Source organism: Phocoena phocoena, chromosome 14 (genome assembly GCF_963924675.1).
Source record: "Phocoena phocoena chromosome 14, mPhoPho1.1, whole genome shotgun sequence".
Classification (NCBI taxonomy): Eukaryota; Metazoa; Chordata; class Mammalia; order Artiodactyla; family Phocoenidae; genus Phocoena; species Phocoena phocoena.
Window position 1 is genome coordinate 341911 of NC_089232.1, and position 19062 is coordinate 360972.

At 45.8% G+C, this 19062-nt stretch overlaps 2 protein-coding genes across 2 annotated transcripts in view; one reads left to right on the forward strand and one right to left on the reverse strand.

The window, feature by feature from the left end:
- Positions 1-544: 544 nt before the first annotated feature.
- SOWAHC (sosondowah ankyrin repeat domain family member C) lies at positions 545-2215 on the reverse strand. The gene is made up of 2 exons (XM_065891575.1): positions 1963-2215; positions 545-1881 (listed from the first exon to the last, which is right to left on the reverse strand). Exons 1-2 carry the CDS (start codon positions 2213-2215, stop codon positions 545-547), a joined length of 1590 nt encoding a protein of 529 aa, XP_065747647.1.
- A 305-nt stretch (positions 2216-2520) lies between these two features.
- SEPTIN10 (septin 10) overlaps positions 2521-19062 on the forward strand; it is a 52882-nt gene continuing 36340 nt past the window's right edge. Inside the window, exon 1 of the mRNA XM_065891389.1 lies at positions 2521-2619. Coding sequence (XP_065747461.1) covers positions 2593-2619 — 27 coding nt within the window. The 5' untranslated portion in view covers positions 2521-2592. The remainder of the gene's footprint in view (positions 2620-19062) is intronic.

Consider the following 19062-nt stretch of genomic DNA (forward strand, 5'->3'; position numbering starts at 1 on the left):
ACATTATTCTCTAATTATTATTTGTGCATTTCAACTCTGACCTGACCTTCAGTAGCATCTTAAAATCAAATGCCATTAGTAAAAACACAGGGTAGTATGTCGGTTTGTTCACACTTACAAACACTACCAGCTTCATTACAATTTGCATTTCCTGTTGCTCTTGGAAGAGTCGCCACTATTAAAAACAGATACGAATGTGCAATGCTCCTTACTCTGCATGGTAGCCGGCAATGTTTCAATCAAAGGGACCCTCAGTCATCAGCTCTGCACCTGATTTTGATACACTTTCAGTCCTTAGAAACAGGGACTGCAGCGCAGAAGGGTGGCAGGGGGAAAAGAGGCCTAGGTCAAGGTTTGAGGAATCGCTTGGAAATCCACTGCAGCCATACTGCTAAGGAGAATTCCTCCCCATCCTTTCCAACCCCCCGAAGTAAGAATGCAGCATTTAGCTTAAGTCTTTTGTGGTCTCACTTCCTTGTCTACACCTAGTACCCTATTCCTAAGACGACAAACAAGTCTTAGAACGTTCTAAAAGAAATCATTTTTACCCGAATACATTGGACTTGGGTCTCAGTTTGAATGAGGATGAGTGGCCTTTAAAAGACCGGTCCTCCTCTTCGTCCTCCCCCTCCTCAAGGGGCTGCTCCGGGTCTCTGAAAGAGGGTGCGGTGTGGATGATCTGGGTTCGGAAGCGGATTTTGTTGAGTCTGGGTTTCATCCGCCCACTAGAGCTGCCCGAGGCTTTGCGACCCGGCTCCTTCGCTTTGCCCGCAGCCAATCCCTCGGCCAGGTGATGGTGATGGTGGTGGTGGTCCCCGCCGTCCTCCAGAGCGTGCGAGAGCCTGCCGGAGATGAGGGTCGAGGGCAGCACCCTCGAGAGCCTCCAGCGCCCTCCCCCGCTGCCCGCCGTGCTCTCGGCTTCGTCCTCGTCCAGGGCGCCCACCAGGGTCCGGATCTCCTCGGCGGTGCTCGGGCTCAGGTACTGCGAAGGCTTCTTGCCGCTGTAGTCGCGCACGTCCACGTCGGCGTCGTAGGCCCCGACCAGCAGCTTCACCACCTCCACGTGCCCGTGCATGGCCGCCAGGTGCAGTGCGGTGTAGCCGCCGCTTGTGCGCGCGTTGATGTTCACCGGCAGCCGGTGCTGGCCCGCGAAGCGCACCAGCAGGGCCAGCAGCTCCTGCCGGCCGTGCTTGGCCGCCCAGTGCAGGCAGGTGAAGCCGGTGATGAAGTCGCGCTTGGCCAGCAGGCCGGGCTCGCAGGCCAGCAGCCCCTCTAGGCTGTCCCAGCGGCCGTCGGCGGCCGACAGCATCCACGCGTGCTCCAGCGGGTCCAGCGTCAGCGCGCCCGCGCCCTCCTCCTCTGCCGCCGCGCCGTCCGCGCCCCCGGGGCCGCGCCGCAGCTGCGGGGAGCTGCCCGCTGCCTCCCGGGGCGCGGGGCGGCCGGGCCGCGGCGCATCGCCAGGCACCTCGGGCCGCGCGCCCTCTTCCGCGGGGCCGCCGCGGGGCCGCCTCCCCGGGGGCGCGCTCGGGGCTTCGTCCGCGGGGTCGGAGGGGTCGGCGGGGTCTGCCGCCGAGTGCCCCGGCTCCCTGAGGCGGCCGCTGGCGCGCTGCTCGGGCGTCCCGCCCAGGGCGCCGCCGATGGGCTGCTCCAGCTCGGCCTGGTCCCGGGCCCCGCACTCCACTGGACCCTCCATCCGTGGCCGCGCACCTGGCCGGCGCCGCACCGACGCGGCTGACCCCTCCTCAGGCTCCTCGGGCGCCGCAGCGGCCTGACTAGCCGCCACAGCCCCCCGGCCGCGCCCGCGGACACGCCCCCGCCGGACGGACACGCCCACTTCCGGCCTTCGCACTGGCCGCCTTACAGCTCCCGCGGGCCCAGCTCCTGTCCGCCCCGCCCCCTTTCAGTCCCCGCGCAGGCCGCAATCAGTGCTCTCCCCGGAGAACACGCCCTGGCTCCACCCACTTCCGGCCCGTGAGCGGTCCGCAATGGCCGCTCCTGCCAGGGGACACGCCCAGACCCCGCCCACTTCCGGCGCCCGCTCCGGCCGCAATCTGTGCTCCAGCCCCGCCCCGGCTGTCGGAAAAGCAGTGTCCGCTTTTCCGCGCGTCTTTCTCCTCGCGTCCCGAGTGTGCTCCATTCCCTCCCCGGCACTAACTGGTCGTTCTCTAAAAGGTCCGGGCACTCCTGTGACAGGCCCGCTTCGCGCGCGCGGCATCTGGGCGCGGTGGAGACGCGCAGCCCGCCTCGCCCCCCAGCTCACTGAGGCCGCTGGACCCCTCCTCTCATTTCCCCTCCCCTCCCTCTTGGACCCCTGCCCGCCGCGCCATCCGCCCGGACCCCACGTCACTGAGGCCGCGGGACCCCTCCCCTCAGCTCCCCTCCTTTCCCGACCGGACCCCGCCCCGCGCTATCCCGCCCGGCCCTCTACGTCACTGAGGCCGCCGGACCCCTCTCCGCCGCTCCTCCCTTTTTCCCTCCCGCCCGCCCCGCCCCGTCCCGTCCGGCCCCCAGCGTCCCTCAGCCGCTGGACGCGCCATCCGGCCGGCTGCAGCCGCATCGCTGGCCGTCCGCCCGCCCAGACCCGCTCGTACCATGTCTTCCGAGGTGGCGCGGCACCTGGTGAGTCCCCCGCCCCCCCTCCCCGGGACCCCCGCCTTCCTGCCACGGCCCCTCCCGGTGGCCGAGGCTTCGCGGGGCTTCCCGTCTTCCCTGAAGTTGAGTCTGAAGCGGGGGCGGTTTCTGTAACGGTCCCGAACGCGCGAGAGCGGGCCGGTGGCGGGCTGGCCCACTGACTCGGCCTCCCAGGCCTTCAGAAGCCCCCCATTTTACCCAGTATCGACCTCCTTGGGATTGGAGCCTTTTTCTCCCGCCTTGGCGCCCTTTTCTGTTAAAAGAACTGATGTGGCTGATTTGTTCGGTGTTTTCTACCTTTCAAGTCCCTTTTATGCACTGATCTCATTTCAGAGTAAGCCGTGGGATGGTCACAGTTGTGTCCTCGGCCATTCCAAGCTGTTCCTTGCCCTTTTCACTCTCATTCTCTTGTGAGTGCCGTGGAGTTTTCCAGACGCTATAAGTTGTGGAAGGACCACTTGCCTTTTGAAAATTTTGTTTTAATTTCTGATACTACAAATATCAGTGGTCGTAATCCTTGTAAACAAAAACTCTTCGGGGACCTGAGACCAAAAAGTTTGAAAAGTGCTGGTCTAAGCAGTCTCCCAGATTAAAAGTTTAGGTTGTGGGGACCTGAGAGGTTGGGTGATGTTCCCAAGTCACACAGCCCGTTAGTTTGATAGAGCCTGGAGGAGGGTTTTTGTCCTGATTCAGCCCAGGTCTCTTTCATCTGTGTCCTGTCGTTAGGGAGGTCTCAGCTTTCCTGTCTGGACTGCCTTGTTACCGTTGCTGTGTTTGTGTGCACGTGTGGGTGAGGAAAATGTGTTTTAAACTCTTTGGTTCAGAGTGAAGTTCAGTCTTCAGAATTAAACTTGGGCTGGAGAGAGTTTAATCATTTAATTGATGGTGGATTTCTTGTCAGTTGCTGTGCTTATTTTGCAATAAGTTTACCTTTAATTAAACTTTTTGAGATAATTGTAAATTCTTGTGCAACTGTGAGAAGTAACAGAATTCCCCAGCACCCTTTACCCAGTCTTCCTTAATAGTAACACGCTGCCAACCACAGTGAAGAGCACACCCAGGACACTGACTCTGCTGTGTGAGGACAGGGCTCTCCTTCGCCCCAGGGCCCGTCGCTGCCCTTTTGTAGCCACAGCCAATTCCTTTCCACTCCACCTCCTCCTTAGCCCCTAGCAACTACTGCAGTCTGTGATTTCTATGAGTTTGTCATTTCGAGAATGATATATAATGGGATCACCCAGTGTGTAACCTTTGGGGATTGGATATTTTTCACTCAGCAGCGTCCTCTGGAGGTTCATTCAGGTGTCGCAAGTATCATTAGTTTGTTCCTTTTAATTGCTGAGTAGTATTCCAGGGGGTGGATATACCACACTTTGAAGGACACCTAGGTTGTTTCCAGTGTTGGGCTGTTATGAATAAAGCTGCTTTAGTAATGTAGCATGAGGAAGGTGTAAGTCGTCAGTTCTCCGGGATTCACATGACAGTTGCATGTTTAGTTTCATAAGAAACTGCCGAACTCTTTCCCAGAGTTTCTGCACCGTTTTTCATTCCCGTCAGCAATGTACGCAAGACCAGTTTTTCCACATCCTCCCCAGCGCTTGGTGTTCCTGTTTTTTTATTTAGACCTTCCGATAGGTATGTAATGATATATTGGGGTTTTAACTTGCATTTTTCTCATGTGCTTGTTTGCCATCTGTATATTCTCTTCAGTGAAATGTCTCTTCATTTCTTTTGCACATTGTCTAATTGGATTTTTTTTTTACTGCTGATTTTAGATGTTTTTAAAATATATATTCTAGACACCAGCCCTTGCTATGTGGTTTAAAATATATATTCTAGACACCAGTCCTTGCAAATGTTTTTTCTCATTCTTTGTAGGTTTTTTTTCATCCTCTTAAAGAATCTTTTGCAGAGCAAACATTTTTAAAAGTTTTGATAACATCCATTTTATCAGTTTTTCATCATACGGATTGTACCTTTGTGTCAAGTCTAAGAATCCATTGCCTAACTCAAAATACCAAAGGTTTTCTCTAATTTTTTTCCTAACAGTTTTATAGTTTGTTTTACATCTGAACCTATGACCCATTTTGAGTTAATTTTTGTATAAGATACAAGACTTAGGTCAAGGGTCATTTTTGGCTTATGGATGCTCCAGCATTTGTTGGAAAGGCTATCTGTCCTCTCTTGAATTGCTTTTGCACTTTCATCAAAAATCAGTTGAGCGTGTTTGTGTGGCTCTCTTTCTGGGGTCTCTGTTAGCATGCAGTCTTGATTCCTGTAGCTACATAAATAAGTCTTGAAATAGAGTCGACTGATGCTTCTCACTTTATTCTTATATTTCAAAAATTTTTTTGGCTATTCTAGTTTCTTTGCCTTTCATTATAAATTTTAGAATAGTCTTGTCTACCTACAAAGAATTTTGCTGGGATTTTGATAGATACTGCATTAAGTCTACATATTAGTTTACGGAGAGGGACTTTTAAACTTACAGATTTCAATTCCTTACTAGTTATCTGGCTATTCATGTTATTTCACATTGGGTGAGTTGTGATGATGTGTGGTTTTGTGATCCATTCCTTCCAAGTGGTCAAATTTCTGTGTATGGAGTTGTTCATAATATTATCTTATTATCCTTTTGATTTCTTCAGTCTGTAGTGACAGTCCCTGTTTCATTCCTGATATTGGTAATTTGCATCTTCTGCCTTTGTCAGTCTTGCTAGAAGTTTGTCAGTTTCATTGATCTTTTCAAAGAACTATTTGTTTCATTGGTTTTTCTCTATTATTTTTGTATTTTCAATAAACTGATTACTGATCTTATCTTTATTTCCTTTGCTTGCTTTTGGTTTATTTTGCTCTTCTTTTTCTAAGTTCTTGAGGGGAAACCTTAGATCACTGATTTGAGACTTTTACTCCTTTCTAATATAGGCACATGGTGTTAATGAATTTCCCTCTCAGCAGGGCTTTAGCTGTGTTCCACAGATTTTAGTATGTTGTATTTTCATTTTCATTCTACCTTTAGGTTTTAAAGAGCTCTGTGTTAAATCTCACTTGAAACTCTTCAGATTTTCAGACCTTTTTTTTTCATAGAAGAGGACATTAAGACTCAAAGATATGTTGTACAACACAGGGAGTATAGCCAGTATTTTGTAATAACTGTAAATGGAAACTGGCCTTCAAAGGTTGTATTAAAAAGACTCAGGGAGGTTTAGTGCATGCTCAAGGAATCACAGCTAGTGATGATGAGGTCTGCTTTGGGCCATATTGTGCCTGCCACTGTCTCCACATGTCCCCCATTAGTAATTGCATAAGTTTTATGATTCAAGAGATCTTGACTGTATAGTTATTTATTGCTGACTCTGATAGTGGATCTTGTAATGACGTTGACTGCCTTTTCCTGTCTCTTGAGAAACACACTCATAATTTTCTGCTTCTTCAGACTATCCTTACCAAAGCTTTTAAATGGTGTCCAGATCTTTTCAGTTTCAAACTACCTCTGTCATTTCCTGTTTCAGATGCTATACTTTTGAACTCTTATGTTTCTTTTTCAGTTATCATTCAGTGAGGATAATTTTTTTACCTTAGAAGCTTCCCTCATTTGTTTTACTTTCTACCTTGAAGTTGTGGCTTTTAATTCTTCTCTTTTATGTCCTGGAGTTAATTACCGCCTCAGTGTTTCTGATCTGGAGAGACATCCCTTCCCACTGGTCCAGGTCCTGTAATCATCATAAGATAATGAAAGACCGAGTTCCTGGCCCATCTTCTCTGAAGCTTACCCAGAGCACTTTAACCTGTGGCAGTCTGTTGTACTGCTTGTTTGCCACTAGTCATGTGCTTCCTTGCAATACCTCCTAACTTATGTTTTGTATTGTTACTTAACTTTTCACATCAATTAAATTTTAGTGAACCTTGCATTTCCCCCCCACCCCCTAAATTAAATGATCTGTCTTCAGGAAAAGCAACCTGTAATATTCTTTGTATCCTCCGTAGCCATGATTATACGTCTTTGAGGACCGGTGTTGAATATTTTTTATATGGTAAGTATGTTCACCTTGAATCATTTTATTCTTGTTGAATGTTACACACATCAGTTATAAATTCTTACGGGCAGCTAGGAGCTGTTAGTCTGCATTTATGTTCTAACGAGGCTCCACCTTCCTCCAAGCTTTTGAGGTTTTTCCATGCTGACTTTGATCCTAACACAGTTCCAGACTGTAACTGTTTGTGTTGATTATTTATTTATTTATTTGGGTGTGTGGGAAAGGAGAAAGAGGGTGTTTTAAATTTTTGTAGTTTACTACAGAAGAGACTCTTCTCAAGAATATTTATTAGCCCTTTATTTTTTATCTATCTATCTATCTATTTATTTATTTTTGGCTGTGTTGGGTCTTTGTTGCTGCATGCGGGCTTTCTCTAGTTGCAGCGAGCAGGGGCTACTCTTTGTTGCAGTGCACGGGCTTCTCCTCGTTGAGGTGACTTCTCTTGCGGAGCACGGGCTGTAGGTGCACGGGCTCAGTAGTTGTGGCTCACAGGCTCTAGAGCACAGGCTCAGTAGTTCTGGCTCACGGGCTTAGTTGCTCTGTGGCATGTGGGATCTTCCTGGACCAGGACTCACTCAAACCCGTGTCCGCTGCATTGACAAGTGGATTCTTAACCACTGTGCCACCAGGGAAGTCCCTGGCCCTTTATTTTTAACCATACTAAATTAATTTTCTCTGCTTAAGATTTTAAGTATTCCTAGTACAAAATACCTGATTCTCAAGGCTTTTTCAATGAGAATAATTTTTACATTTCCTTTTGATCATATCTGGGAGGAAGTCTGATTGAGATGATGCTTTATTTTAAAATTTTATTTAACACCTTTTACAATTTGTGTCTACCACTGATTTGAAGATCACAGAAATAAGCAGCTCACAGTCTCAATAACAAAACCACAAGATGAAAACTACCATTTTAAATACCTTTAAAACCAATCATGATTTAGTATGCTTACAATTTTTTATTACTTTTAGTAAATATGCATATTTTGCTCGAGTGTTCTTCCTGTCTTTGAAATTTTGTATTTGGCAGTTATACTTATTTGAAATTAACTACTTTCTTTGTATTTCTCAAAAAGTCCGGAGATTTCTTCATTGAGGATCTAGCTGAAGCAGTTTAGATACAATAGAACTCAAGGTTCCTTACACTATGTGATTCGTTCCAGAACTAGTCATTGTAAAGGTGTACTTTTGTGTGCTAATCTTAAAGTTGTCCAGAATTGTGTTTTGATGGCCTCTTTTTCCTCATTTGTTTTGGTTAATTTAAATAATGCCACAGGGATGTACAAGCTCCCTTTTGGCTATCTGCAGGCTTTCCCTGTCAGAGGCAAATGAAGGTGTGTGGTTAGACTTTTACCAGCTTAGGGAAGCTCTGAGCACTGGGTTTTCTGGAGCACTTCCAAGGACAGGATACTTGTAGACCATGTGTTTGGAGCATCTGTTTTGAGAAACATTGTGACCGTATTCTCTCAGGAGCCATGTTTGACTACATTCTAGAATTTTCAGATTTCTTTCAGTCTGCTTTTTCTGACACTAGAAAAATTTAAATTATGGAATAACTAAATTGTTAGGGCAAATTTAAAAAAATGAACCGGGTATTGAGACTACAAAGGAAGGTAGAGTCAAACAGAGCATGTGAAAGATTTTTGAAATGCAGCCTTTGGGAGAAATGAAGTGGAGGAAAATGAACCTAGGTGTCAGAATTTCACTCCCATTTCTTTGTGTTACGAGGGAAGATGCTTGGAGACGCAAGTAAGCGGAAGTGGCAGCTGTGCCATATGAACATGGAGGGCTGAGGCTGTGGAACCTCTGTTAGGGGAGAGGGATAAAGATACACCCTCTCAGCCGTGTTCCATTTAAGGCCATCCGGAATCTTTTCCTGTTGAAACAATCCTAAATACTCTGACATCTAGGCCTGAGACAACTGACAGATGGAAATGTAAGCATATGGCAGTTTAGTAGAGGTTGCATGGTAATCATTTAGTTCACAAAGTATGTGTTTCAGAAATACTTATTAACAGAAGTAGAAATTATATAGGAGGAATAGGGTTGTTTTCTGTCAGACCTGAGTAAAACAACTGAAGCAAGTATTAAAATTATGACATATGCTGAAAAAATAAAATATGCATCGTGAGGCATAAGAAGGAGTTAAGGTTGGGGGAAAGGAGAAGAGGCAGTTTCTGTTTGAGACGTGTGTGTGCGGAGGGACCGGGAGGACGAGCTGGCCCTGCAGGTTCCTGCCAGGTGTGATGGGGTCCCCGGCCCCTCCAAGCCAGTTTCAGGCAGCCTGGCGTCACACAACCACAGGGCTTACCAAAGATGAGGTGCAAGAACTGTGGGACGTCTTCTCTGGTTTCCTTTCCCTCTCCTCTGAAGAACCGGATCAAGGTTATCCTGCCCTCCCTCTATTCAGACCATGTGTATGGAGACAGTGAGGAGTCCTTTTGTTCTCATTAGACAGTGTGATTGATATGTGTAGGAAGAGGCCATAAGTAATGAAATGCTAGGTAGAGAGTATATTGATGGATACCATAAATGTTTTGTGAGTGGTCTGTACTCGTTTTTTCATGGACAAATGTAAGTTGTGCACAGTGATATTTTTGCTTAGTTGAGTGTATACTAACTGGACTATTACTTTGCGTTATTAATTAAGCCAGGATTGCTTGAATGATTTTCAAACATTAAAAGATGTCTTTGTTATAAAGGAGCTTTGTTTTAAGATGAGTTGTTAACTGGGGCCATCCTGTATGTGTAAGTGGGAAATTGTCCTCATTGGCAAATGGGTAGCTAGGATGCTCAGTCTCCAGGGCAGTGACTCAGGGCTTCAGAAACAAAGGCATTGAGTTGTCCCCACCAAGTCTCCTCTTGTGAAAGTATAACTAGCTTAGGGAAGGTTAGTCAGAGGTCACTTTCCTAACCCCTGGTGAGATCTCGGGAACCGAGAAAGGAGTTTGATTAGCAGTGAAAACAGGTGGGCAGTTGATTTAGGACCAACCTGGGTGAAGAGACTGGAGCGCAGGGCAGCGTGGAGAGAGCTGCGGAGGAAGGTGGGAAATGCTGCATGCAAACGTGGCCTGTTTCAGTCTTTGTCTAGAGCAGTAATTATCATTTTTCATTATTGCCCTTTCTGGAGAAAAATGAAATTTAAATCAAATTTAGTTAATTGATAACATTTAATTAGTCTTATTAAATTAATTGATCCAATTAATTAAGTTTTCCCTAATGAGAGGAATTCAGTACTAAAGAATAAATTTTTTCAGATAGGGTTGATTGAGCTTTGGAGGTCCACAAACCACTGATTTTTTTTTTTTTTTTCTCTTTGGTCCCCCAAGAACCAATTTCTACCACCTTTGTGGTGAGGGGATACCCCCCATTGAGAATGCATGATCTAGAGTTAGTTTTTCTAGGAATAGGGCAACAGGTGTACTTTGTCTGCTGATGGATTTGAAAACTTAGTCTAAGACTGTAAATCGTCTGTACATTATGGGTTAAATAAGGCATTTGTGAACCTACTCAGGACCTTAACTGTAATGTTGTTTCTATGGAAACTGTATTCTAGATCCAAAAAGCTTACTAAAATGAACTTTTGGAAAATACAACCTATATGTGAGATGGTGATTTGTACTGGTTTTAAATTTATATAAAGAGTGAGGCCTTTTTGCCAAAACTCAATATTGAGCTTAGTATTAAAGGAAGAGGTGGCCATGGATTAGCAGAGAAGTAATATTTTAGGCAGGAAGAAGATTCTTCATCTCAGACTCAGCCTGTATACTCAATCTTAAAATATCACGAGATGCCTTTCAATTGTATTTGCCAATCATGAAAAAAATAGCTTTAAAATTTAATGTATATTTTTAAAAAACTAAAGGAAACTTTAACCATTATTTTCAGCTTCTTTAGATGAATCTTTACTTTTTTAGTGGTCTGGTAATCTCTAAAGATCTTTGCAAACACTAAAGTATTCAAGGTATATTTTTGTCTGGGACACCACTGGGGTAACTGAATGCTCCCCGTGCTAACATGCATTCACTGGGGCAAGTGCTTGACTTGCATTATCACATTTCTCCTCCCAACTCCATGAGCCGAGTACTGTTATCTCCGTTTTGGGGGTTGAGGGTTAACTCTCTCAAAATTTGTTAACAGACTGTCTCTTGTTTTTCTCCTGTTGTGCTGGGGCCTCTTTGGCCCGGGCCCTGGCACATGGCTTTGGCAGTTGCTTAGTGCTCCCGACCTTTGTATCTCTTGCCACCATAAGCAGTTAGCTCCAGCAGCCCTCTTTTTTAAATTTATTTTTATTATTTATTTATTTATTTTTGGTCGCATTGGGTCTTCGTTGCTGCGCGCGGGCTTTCTCTAGTTGCGGTGAGTGGGGGCTACTCTTCGTTGCGATGCACAGGCTTCTTATTGCAGTGGCTTCTCTTGTTGCAGAGCATGGGCTCCAGGCGCGCGGGCTTCAGTAGTTGCGGCATGCAGGCTCAGTAGTTGTGGCTTGCGGGCTCTAGAGCGCAGGCTCAGTAGTTGTGGCACACGGGCTTAGTTGCTCCGCGGCATGTGGGATCTTCCCGGACCAGGGCTTGAACCCGTGTCCTCTGCACTGGCAGGCGGATTCTTAACCACTGTGCCACCAGGGAAATCCCAGCAGCCTTCCTAAGCCATACATTTACACTGATGTCATGTTAACCCTTCTCTCTTGTGACCTCGGTCATTGAGACAATTTCTAGGGGCTCTCTGTTTCGGGAAAAGATAGGCTGCTTGTCATATAGTAACAGAGATTCTGTTGTGTGGAAAAGAATTATAATTTACAGTTTCCACATGACTCTGAGAGCCAAAAGAACCTAATACTTAATTGTAATTTGAACAATTGGAGAGACTGTTTTATTCTCATTGCATATTTTGTTGAATATTTTCTTTTTTATTGCTTCTCACAAATAATCATACATGTATCATCTAAATCATTTAGTTTGTCTTCAGATATTCTGTTTTTGTTAGCTACTGCTTTCCCATGTATTGATTACTTACTTAAAAAATTTTGTTATATCTTTAAGAATTAACTTTTTTATTAAGCTATAATTTATGTACAGTGAAATTAACTTTTTTAGTACAAAGTTTCATGAGTTCTGATGAATACATACAGTCATGTAACCACAACCACAATGAAAAATAGCCCCAGTTTCATGAGTTCTGATGAATACATACAGTCATGTAACCACAACCACAATGAAAAATAGAGAACTGTTCCAGCATCCTCCACCCCACATTCCTTGGTGCTTCTTTGCAGCCATCCTCCTAGTCTCTATCACTTTTCTGCCCCTATTCGGGCTCAGTAGTTGTGGTTTGCGGGCTCTAGAGCGTAGGCTCAGTAGTTGTGGCGCACAGGCTTAGTTGCTCCGCGGCATGTGGGATCTTCCTGGACCAGGGATTGAACCCGTGCCCCCTGCATTGGCAGGCGGATTCTTAACCACTGCACCACCAGGGAAGCCCGGTGTGTTTTAACCTTATAAACTGCCAAACTGTTTCTCAAAATGTTTGTGCCAAAATTTGCATTCCCACTAACAATGGTTCTGCATCCTTGCCAGATAGTTTTTTTTTTAAGTCATTCTGATGGGTATGTAGTGATACCTTGTGTTTTAATTTACATTTGTCTAATGACTAATGATGTTGAGCCTCTTGTCATGTGCTTATTTGCCATCCCTATATCTTTGATGAAGCATCTGTTCCAAATTTTTCCTGTTTTTTTAAATTGAGTTATTGTCTTTTGAGTTGTACAAGTTTTTAAAAATAGATATTTCTGACATAAGTTCTTCATGAGATAAATGATTTACAAATCTTTTATCCAAGTATGTGTCTTGTTTTTTCATTCTCTTAACAGTGTGTTTTGAAGAGCAGAAGTTTTTTAGTTTATTAGGTTCAGTTTATCATTATTCTCTTGTGGATCATGCTTTTGGTATTGTAGCTAGGAAATCTTTGCCTTCTTCAGACGGAAGCTCCTTGACTGGAGAGGAGGAGCCTCTGTGGGGGACGTAGGGCGGAGGGGACCGGCAGCGGGGGGCTGTGTGTGGAAGCTTCCTGTGGTTCACGGACACCTGGCAGCACAGAGCCCCGAGGGGGAGGTGGTCGCCACTCCCCATCATTCGCTCCCATCCTGGAAAGTTCCGGGCTTTGACTCTTATGGGCCTGGCATACTGTATGCTCACCGCCTCTGTTCAGCCACCTCTGAAACGCCTCCTGCCGCAGGGCCTGATAGATCTCCAGCGAGTGACCTGTGTGATCGCGGCCCATTTCAGCCTCCCGCCTCCTCTCCTTCAGTGTCCTGCTCTCCACACTACTTTAGCCTCACCTTCCGGTGGGGAGCACCTTGACCTTGTCGTCATCCATAAGGGCACCCCTGAGATCTCAGTCTGACCACACCTCCCCTCTTCCTGTTCACTCCACCAGCTGCTCCTGGTCCCACGGTTCTCTGATCCCGCCACCTTTCCCTTCCCCTCACATCCTCCACGCCCTCTTGTCCCTTCATGGCACGTCTCAGCCGCCTCTCTCGCTTCATCGTTCTCCCCCGGCAAACCCACACGGCCTGCAGTCAAGCGGTGCCGGACTCCACTCCTGCATCCTCACAGCTGAATGCGATGGGGGAGCATCGTGCTGAGTTGTCTTCCTTCATGTCGTGACCACTCGGCTCAAGAGGCCTTGATGCTGCCGACAGACTGTACCGCATGCTCCCCATTCATTCACCGGCTCATCCTTCTAGGTCGAGGGTTGGCAAACATTTTCTTTAATGGGTCAAATAGTAAACATTTTTGGCTTTGCGAGCCATGTGGTCTCTGTGTACATTGTGTCCTGAAAGCAGCCGCACACGGTCGGTCAAGGAATGGGGGTGGTACTCGTTCTCTTCCAAAGCTTTCTTCCAGGACTCCATACTTCTCCGGATTTCTTTCACCCTCTTTGACTGTTCCTTCTCAGTCAGTTGGACTGATTACTCCCAGTGCCCCAAACTTGAAGTGTCAGAGTCCCTCCAGGGCTCGGTTCTGGGAGCTCTCTCTTTTCTAAGCACCTTCACTCCCAGGGTGACTCACCTCGTCCCACAGCGCTGAGGACTTGCCGTGTATAGATGACGTCACAATTGTTACCTCCAGTCCGGGTATCTCTGCTCTGTCCACTTGAGCATCCTGCTGCCTACTCAGGACCTTCACTTGAGCGTCCAGCAGGCATCTCCAGTTCCAAGGAGAGCCGCCTTCCCTAACCCCTCCTTTTGCGGTCTTCCCAGTTCCAGGAAGGGAAGCTCCCTCCTCCCCGTTGTTCAAGCCCGGAAGTTTGGAACCGTTCTCCACATCGCTCCACATTCTACACTGAGCCTTCAGCAAGTTCCATTGGCTCTGCTGTCGAGGTGGATCCAGAATGTGCCCCCATCTCACCTCTTCCACCGCTAACAGACTGCCATGGGTTAATGCAGTAGCCTTGCACCTTGTCTCCTTGCTTCTGCCTTGCCATCCCTCAGTGTCCTCTCAACACAGTAGCTGTAATGAATCTTTTACTACAAAGATAACTCACGTCTCTTTATGCTAAAAGCCCTTCAAAGCCAAGTTCTTCAGTACGCCGCGGGAACCCTGTGAGGTCCGGCACCACTCTGCCTCTCTCTCCCTCTGCTGCTTCGCCTGCTTGCTGCTCCGGGAACCCAGGAGCACACACAGCTGCCACATCTTTGCAGGGGTCCATTCCCTCTGCCAGGAATGCTCTTCCTCCAGGCGCCCCTTCACCGCTCTGCTCCCTGTGCTCCTTCCGGCCTTCGCCGAGCTGCCGTCAACCACCCTGCTCAGAGCGGTGCCCCTGAGCCGTGCCGCCGCCTCATTTCCTACCCCGTCCCCCTCTGCTGCCTTGCTGTTCTGTGATGCACTTATTATTCCCTGTTATCACATCAGAGCACGTGTTTCACTTTGATTTCTGCCGTTCTTCCCCTAACTGGAATGGAAGCTCCATAATGACTTAATGTTTTCTCTTCTATTTTATTAAGTTATTCAGCCCCAGGGCCTCGGACAGTTCCTGGAATATAGGAGGCACTCAATTCGTATCTGTTAAATAAATGCATTTTTATAGATATTTGAGGAAGACATATTCTTTTTTCTACTTTAGTCTTTGCTAAATTCACATAAGTGATAATATATATATATATTTTTTGCGGTACGCGGGCCTCTCGCTGCTGTGGCCTCTCCCGTTGCGGAGCACAGCCTCGGGACGCGCAGGCTCAGCGGCCATGGCTCACGGGCCCAGCCGCTCCGCGGCATGTGGGATCTTCCCGGACCGGGGCACAAACCCGTGTCCCCTGCATCGGCAGGCAGACTCTCAACCACTGCGCCACCAGGGAAGCCCAAATGATAATATTAATGGATATCAAGAAGAAAAGGAAATATTTATTCTCTTCCCTTTAGAATCAGACTCTATACATGCTTGCTCATATGTATAATTTTTACTTGTAACCATGGTGTCAACAAAATCTTATATTCTTTTTTTGCCAGTTAATATCACATATAATTTCTCTTAATTTTCATAATTATTGCTTCTAATCTTTGTAAAAATATTCCCTGTGGCCAATATTTCAGTATAGACTGTTAGTATATGCAACTTTACCCTTCCTTTTGAAGATTTATCTTTTTCTGACTTATACAAAAATGGGATAATAACTTCTAAACTGTTACTAGTAATATAGTATTAACTAGTATAGTATTAACTATGTTCTGTCTGAAAAGTGAACCTGACTGGCCTAGTGAGTTGGGCTGGATTTTTAGTGCTCTTATCTATGTGGAAGAGTACAAGTCTTATGGAATCAGGGGACACTTTAAGGCAAATGGGAACTACCACTGTATTTGTTTTTAATTACCCTAGATTGATTTTACACTTGACTAAAGATTCCGGTTATTAGATGGAAGCTCCTTGAGGGATCTGGGGCCGTAGGAACCTTAAACTCAAATTTTCTTTCCTGCTCAGCACTGCGGCCTATCAGTTTACCTTTGTCTGAAAGGCGTGGAGGTGCTCGTGGCCTCACCGGGAGGCTGAGGGAATGTCCCGCCCTGCTGCGTTCTGCCGTCCTCCTCGCACTTAAACTGAAGCCGCCTTAGGTTACACCGCACTTACTGCAGCTTCCAGCCACGCCAGGGGTGCACTCATGCTTTTGCACACATTGACTCCTTTACGTCCTTTTCTCCTTCACTAGGAAAATTCCTATTTCTCCCTCAAGGCTCAGCTCAAGCCTTTTCTTGGCAGTGCCATCTCTAGCCGTGCAGGGGTCATTTCACCACGAGCCACTCCTGTGCCCTGTCTATAGTTGTATGCATGTCTCCTACCTGTGCTCAAGTTCAAACCGCAAAGATATGACTTATTGACCTTTGAGCCTCAATGCCTGGGGTCCTGAAAATGTAGGTCTTTTAGTAAATACTGTGTATATTTGTGGAATAAACGAAAAGCAATGTATATTGATAGACTTCTCACTTATTTCTGAGTATTCTTTTCTTCCCCAAATGTTCCTTGTCAATTTTAAGTCCTTTAAACGAGTTCTTCTGCCTTCCCCTGTCCTACGTAATTGACTTCTCAACTTTGATTGGCTTGTCACCTAGCCTGCCTGGGACATACTTCCTCTCCCTGGAATGCAAACCGTCTAATTATCATTTAAATAAGGCTTTCCGTATCAACTAGGTGTGGTTGTGTTCTGTCTTTCCTTAATCCACCTTGTCTGTACTTGCAGTTTCCCGTGACTCATCCTTCATTCTCCATCACATCACATACTTTTCCTCATTGCTTGCTCACAGGTCATACATTCTGAGTTGAAAGCGAACTTAGAAGATCAGAGCAGGAACTGGCGCCACAGTTTGCCCGGGTCAGCAGCTGAATCCTTCCCGGGCAGCCCAGCCCATCTTGTTAGACACCTTTTTTTTTTAGAGACCTTCAGAAGTTTCCCTTTGTTGTGTCAGGTCAGCCTCTCTAGTTCATTTGTGGGTCCTGCTTTTTCCCTTGGGAGATTCAGCTCCATGAGACAGACTATAGATGTTTGAATATGCTTTGCTGTCCCCTGATGCTGCAACAGGCCAACAACACTGGGGGAAAGTACCTCACACAGAACTAGAAAGTAATGTTTAGAAGGCTTAAAACCTTCTGTATAAGACATGAAGCCATGAGAGAACTCGGAAAAAATTTAGATTCATGTTTTTAAAAAACTTGGAGTGTGGAAAGATTTTCTAAGCCTTACATTTAAGGAAGAACCCATAATAGAAAAGCTTGATAGATTGAGCTCTATGGAAACCAAGAAGATCAGTGACAAATCCAGAAAAGACATTTGTAATACACATGACAAGCATGGAGTTACATCCAACAGCTCTCGTTAATAAGAAACAAAAAAGGAATACCCTAATAGGCAAATGGGAAAACGCGAACTGGTGATGAATGAAAATATACTATGTACTTTTTAGGCCAGTAACCTGAAAAAAAAAATGTTCAGAATACCAGAAATCAAATTAAGATTTCAGTTTTTGCCTAACAGATTGACACTTAAAAAATTGTTAACACCTGTATTGGTGACTATACAATGAAATGATACTTTATTTTTATACTGATTTTGGAAATGTAAGTTTGGCAATATGTTTATACCTCTGACCAGTAATTAGTCTAGGGATTTCTTGTGAGAAAACTTATCAGATAGATGTACACAGTGATCGATGGTTGTACAGGTGTGTGTGGGGTCCTCAAGGAAGAGCCAGGAGTGTTAGAGATTGACTGGGGAGCCGGCGGTGGGGGGGGGGGGGTGGTCATGGGGCGGGGGAGGGTAACACCCTGGAGGAGAAAGGGGAGGAAGCAGAATCCACAGAGAGACCCTCAGAGGCCATGCGGCTCCAGCAGAGTCTGGGCCAGCCCAGTGCCTGCCAGGGCAGCCTGCGTGGGGCAGAAGAGCCCAGGTCCTGACACCGCACTGCGCTCAGGCCTCGGCTAGGGCTGCCTGGGAAGGTGTGGTGTGGGTCCAGTCCTGCAGGCCCAGCTGCTGGAGGCCATCAGCTCATTGCATCCTGTGTAGCTGAGGGCAGTTCTTGTTGGAGGGACATCTGTGGGGCACACCGTTTGGCTGCCACGGAGGAGTGTTCATGGTAGTGTTATTAAAGTGACACAATTAGAAAGGGTGTTTTTTTTCCTGTAATAAACATAAAATACTCCTTTTCTAATTAAGTGGGGGAAAGTAATTTCAAAATAAGATTGCATTTGTATCTAAAGCAGCTACATACACATTACTGTAAGGGTTTCTTTTGAGCTTAAAATTCCTAACTCTTTTTCATATGAATTACTCTCAAGAATTTTCCCATCTTGATGATCTTTTGAGGCTGCATATGAGACTTTGTAGTTACCCTTTAACTTTTATGTTTATTGGAGATGGTGGTAAAATTGAAGTGATATTTTGATGGAACTTGGCCTACCCTAAGCTGCCCTCGACCAAGACTGTCTTGGAGGGACAGGAGGCCAGCATGTTGCTTCTCGTGACAGTGCCCAGTCTTATTGATTCAGTTGGATTGTTTCTTTTTTTCCCTGGTTGTAATTAGTATCCACTTTCAGAATCAACTTCTGTATAATTTGAATAAGGTAATTTTACTACTTGTTTTTAGGAAAATTTTAGATGAGTATATTAACTTTACTTTTAAAGTTTACTTAAGCTGAAGATTTAATAAAATGATTTTAAATAATGCATCTGTGGAATCTTTCAAAGTATTGTTTTAAGCCAAAGAACGCGGATCTCTTGAAATCCATAAAATAGGCCCAGATAACTATTTTGATCTCTCTGCTCTTCATTCTCTCTTACTTTTTTTTTTTTTTTTTTTTGGCCTAAAGAACTCCAAGCAGTACCAGAGGATACTTTGAAAACTGTGGTTCTATTTCTTGGATTAGCTTTACGAAGATAAAAACTGTGGGAAAGTGAAGTTAAAATGAAGCTATTGTAACCCAAGTCATAATTCTGTTCCTCCAAAGCTCATTGTTGTACCTAGAGAAGTGATGAGGCATTACAGGACTGTTTCCAGGAGAGTCAGAAGAGTCGTCAGGAAATCTAGGGTCCTGTTGTGAAAGAATCACCGAATTTTCCCCATAACTGACCGGCAGGAAAAAGGTCACCTACCACCTGTCTCCAAGGGACCCCAGGACAGATTGTGTGCAGCCTCTGTTGCATTGCCTCAAACTGATATTTTGAAGAAGGTGGAGAACCTGATCTTCCCCAAAATGTTCTGGCATTTTTTCTGTGATTCATTATATACTACAACTTTAAAAAAATTTGTTAGACTTTGCCAGGAGTTAAAAGTACTGTATAAAGTTTTTCTTTCTGGGATGTAGGTGTAGAGATTTAAATACATGTGTGTTTGTGTATGTATGACGTATGCTT

What these genes read in the sequence shown, in the direction of transcription:
- SOWAHC (XM_065891575.1), bottom strand. Translation starts at nt 2,215, where the DNA reads ATGCCGCGCGCGCGAAGCGGGCCTGTCACAGGAGTGCCCGGACCTTTT. An exon ending in GGACCGCTCACGGGCCGGAA is followed by an intron (nt 1,882 to 1,962) that starts GTGGGTGGAGCC and finishes CGGGGCGGACAG; the next exon opens with GAGCTGGGCCCGCGGGAGCT.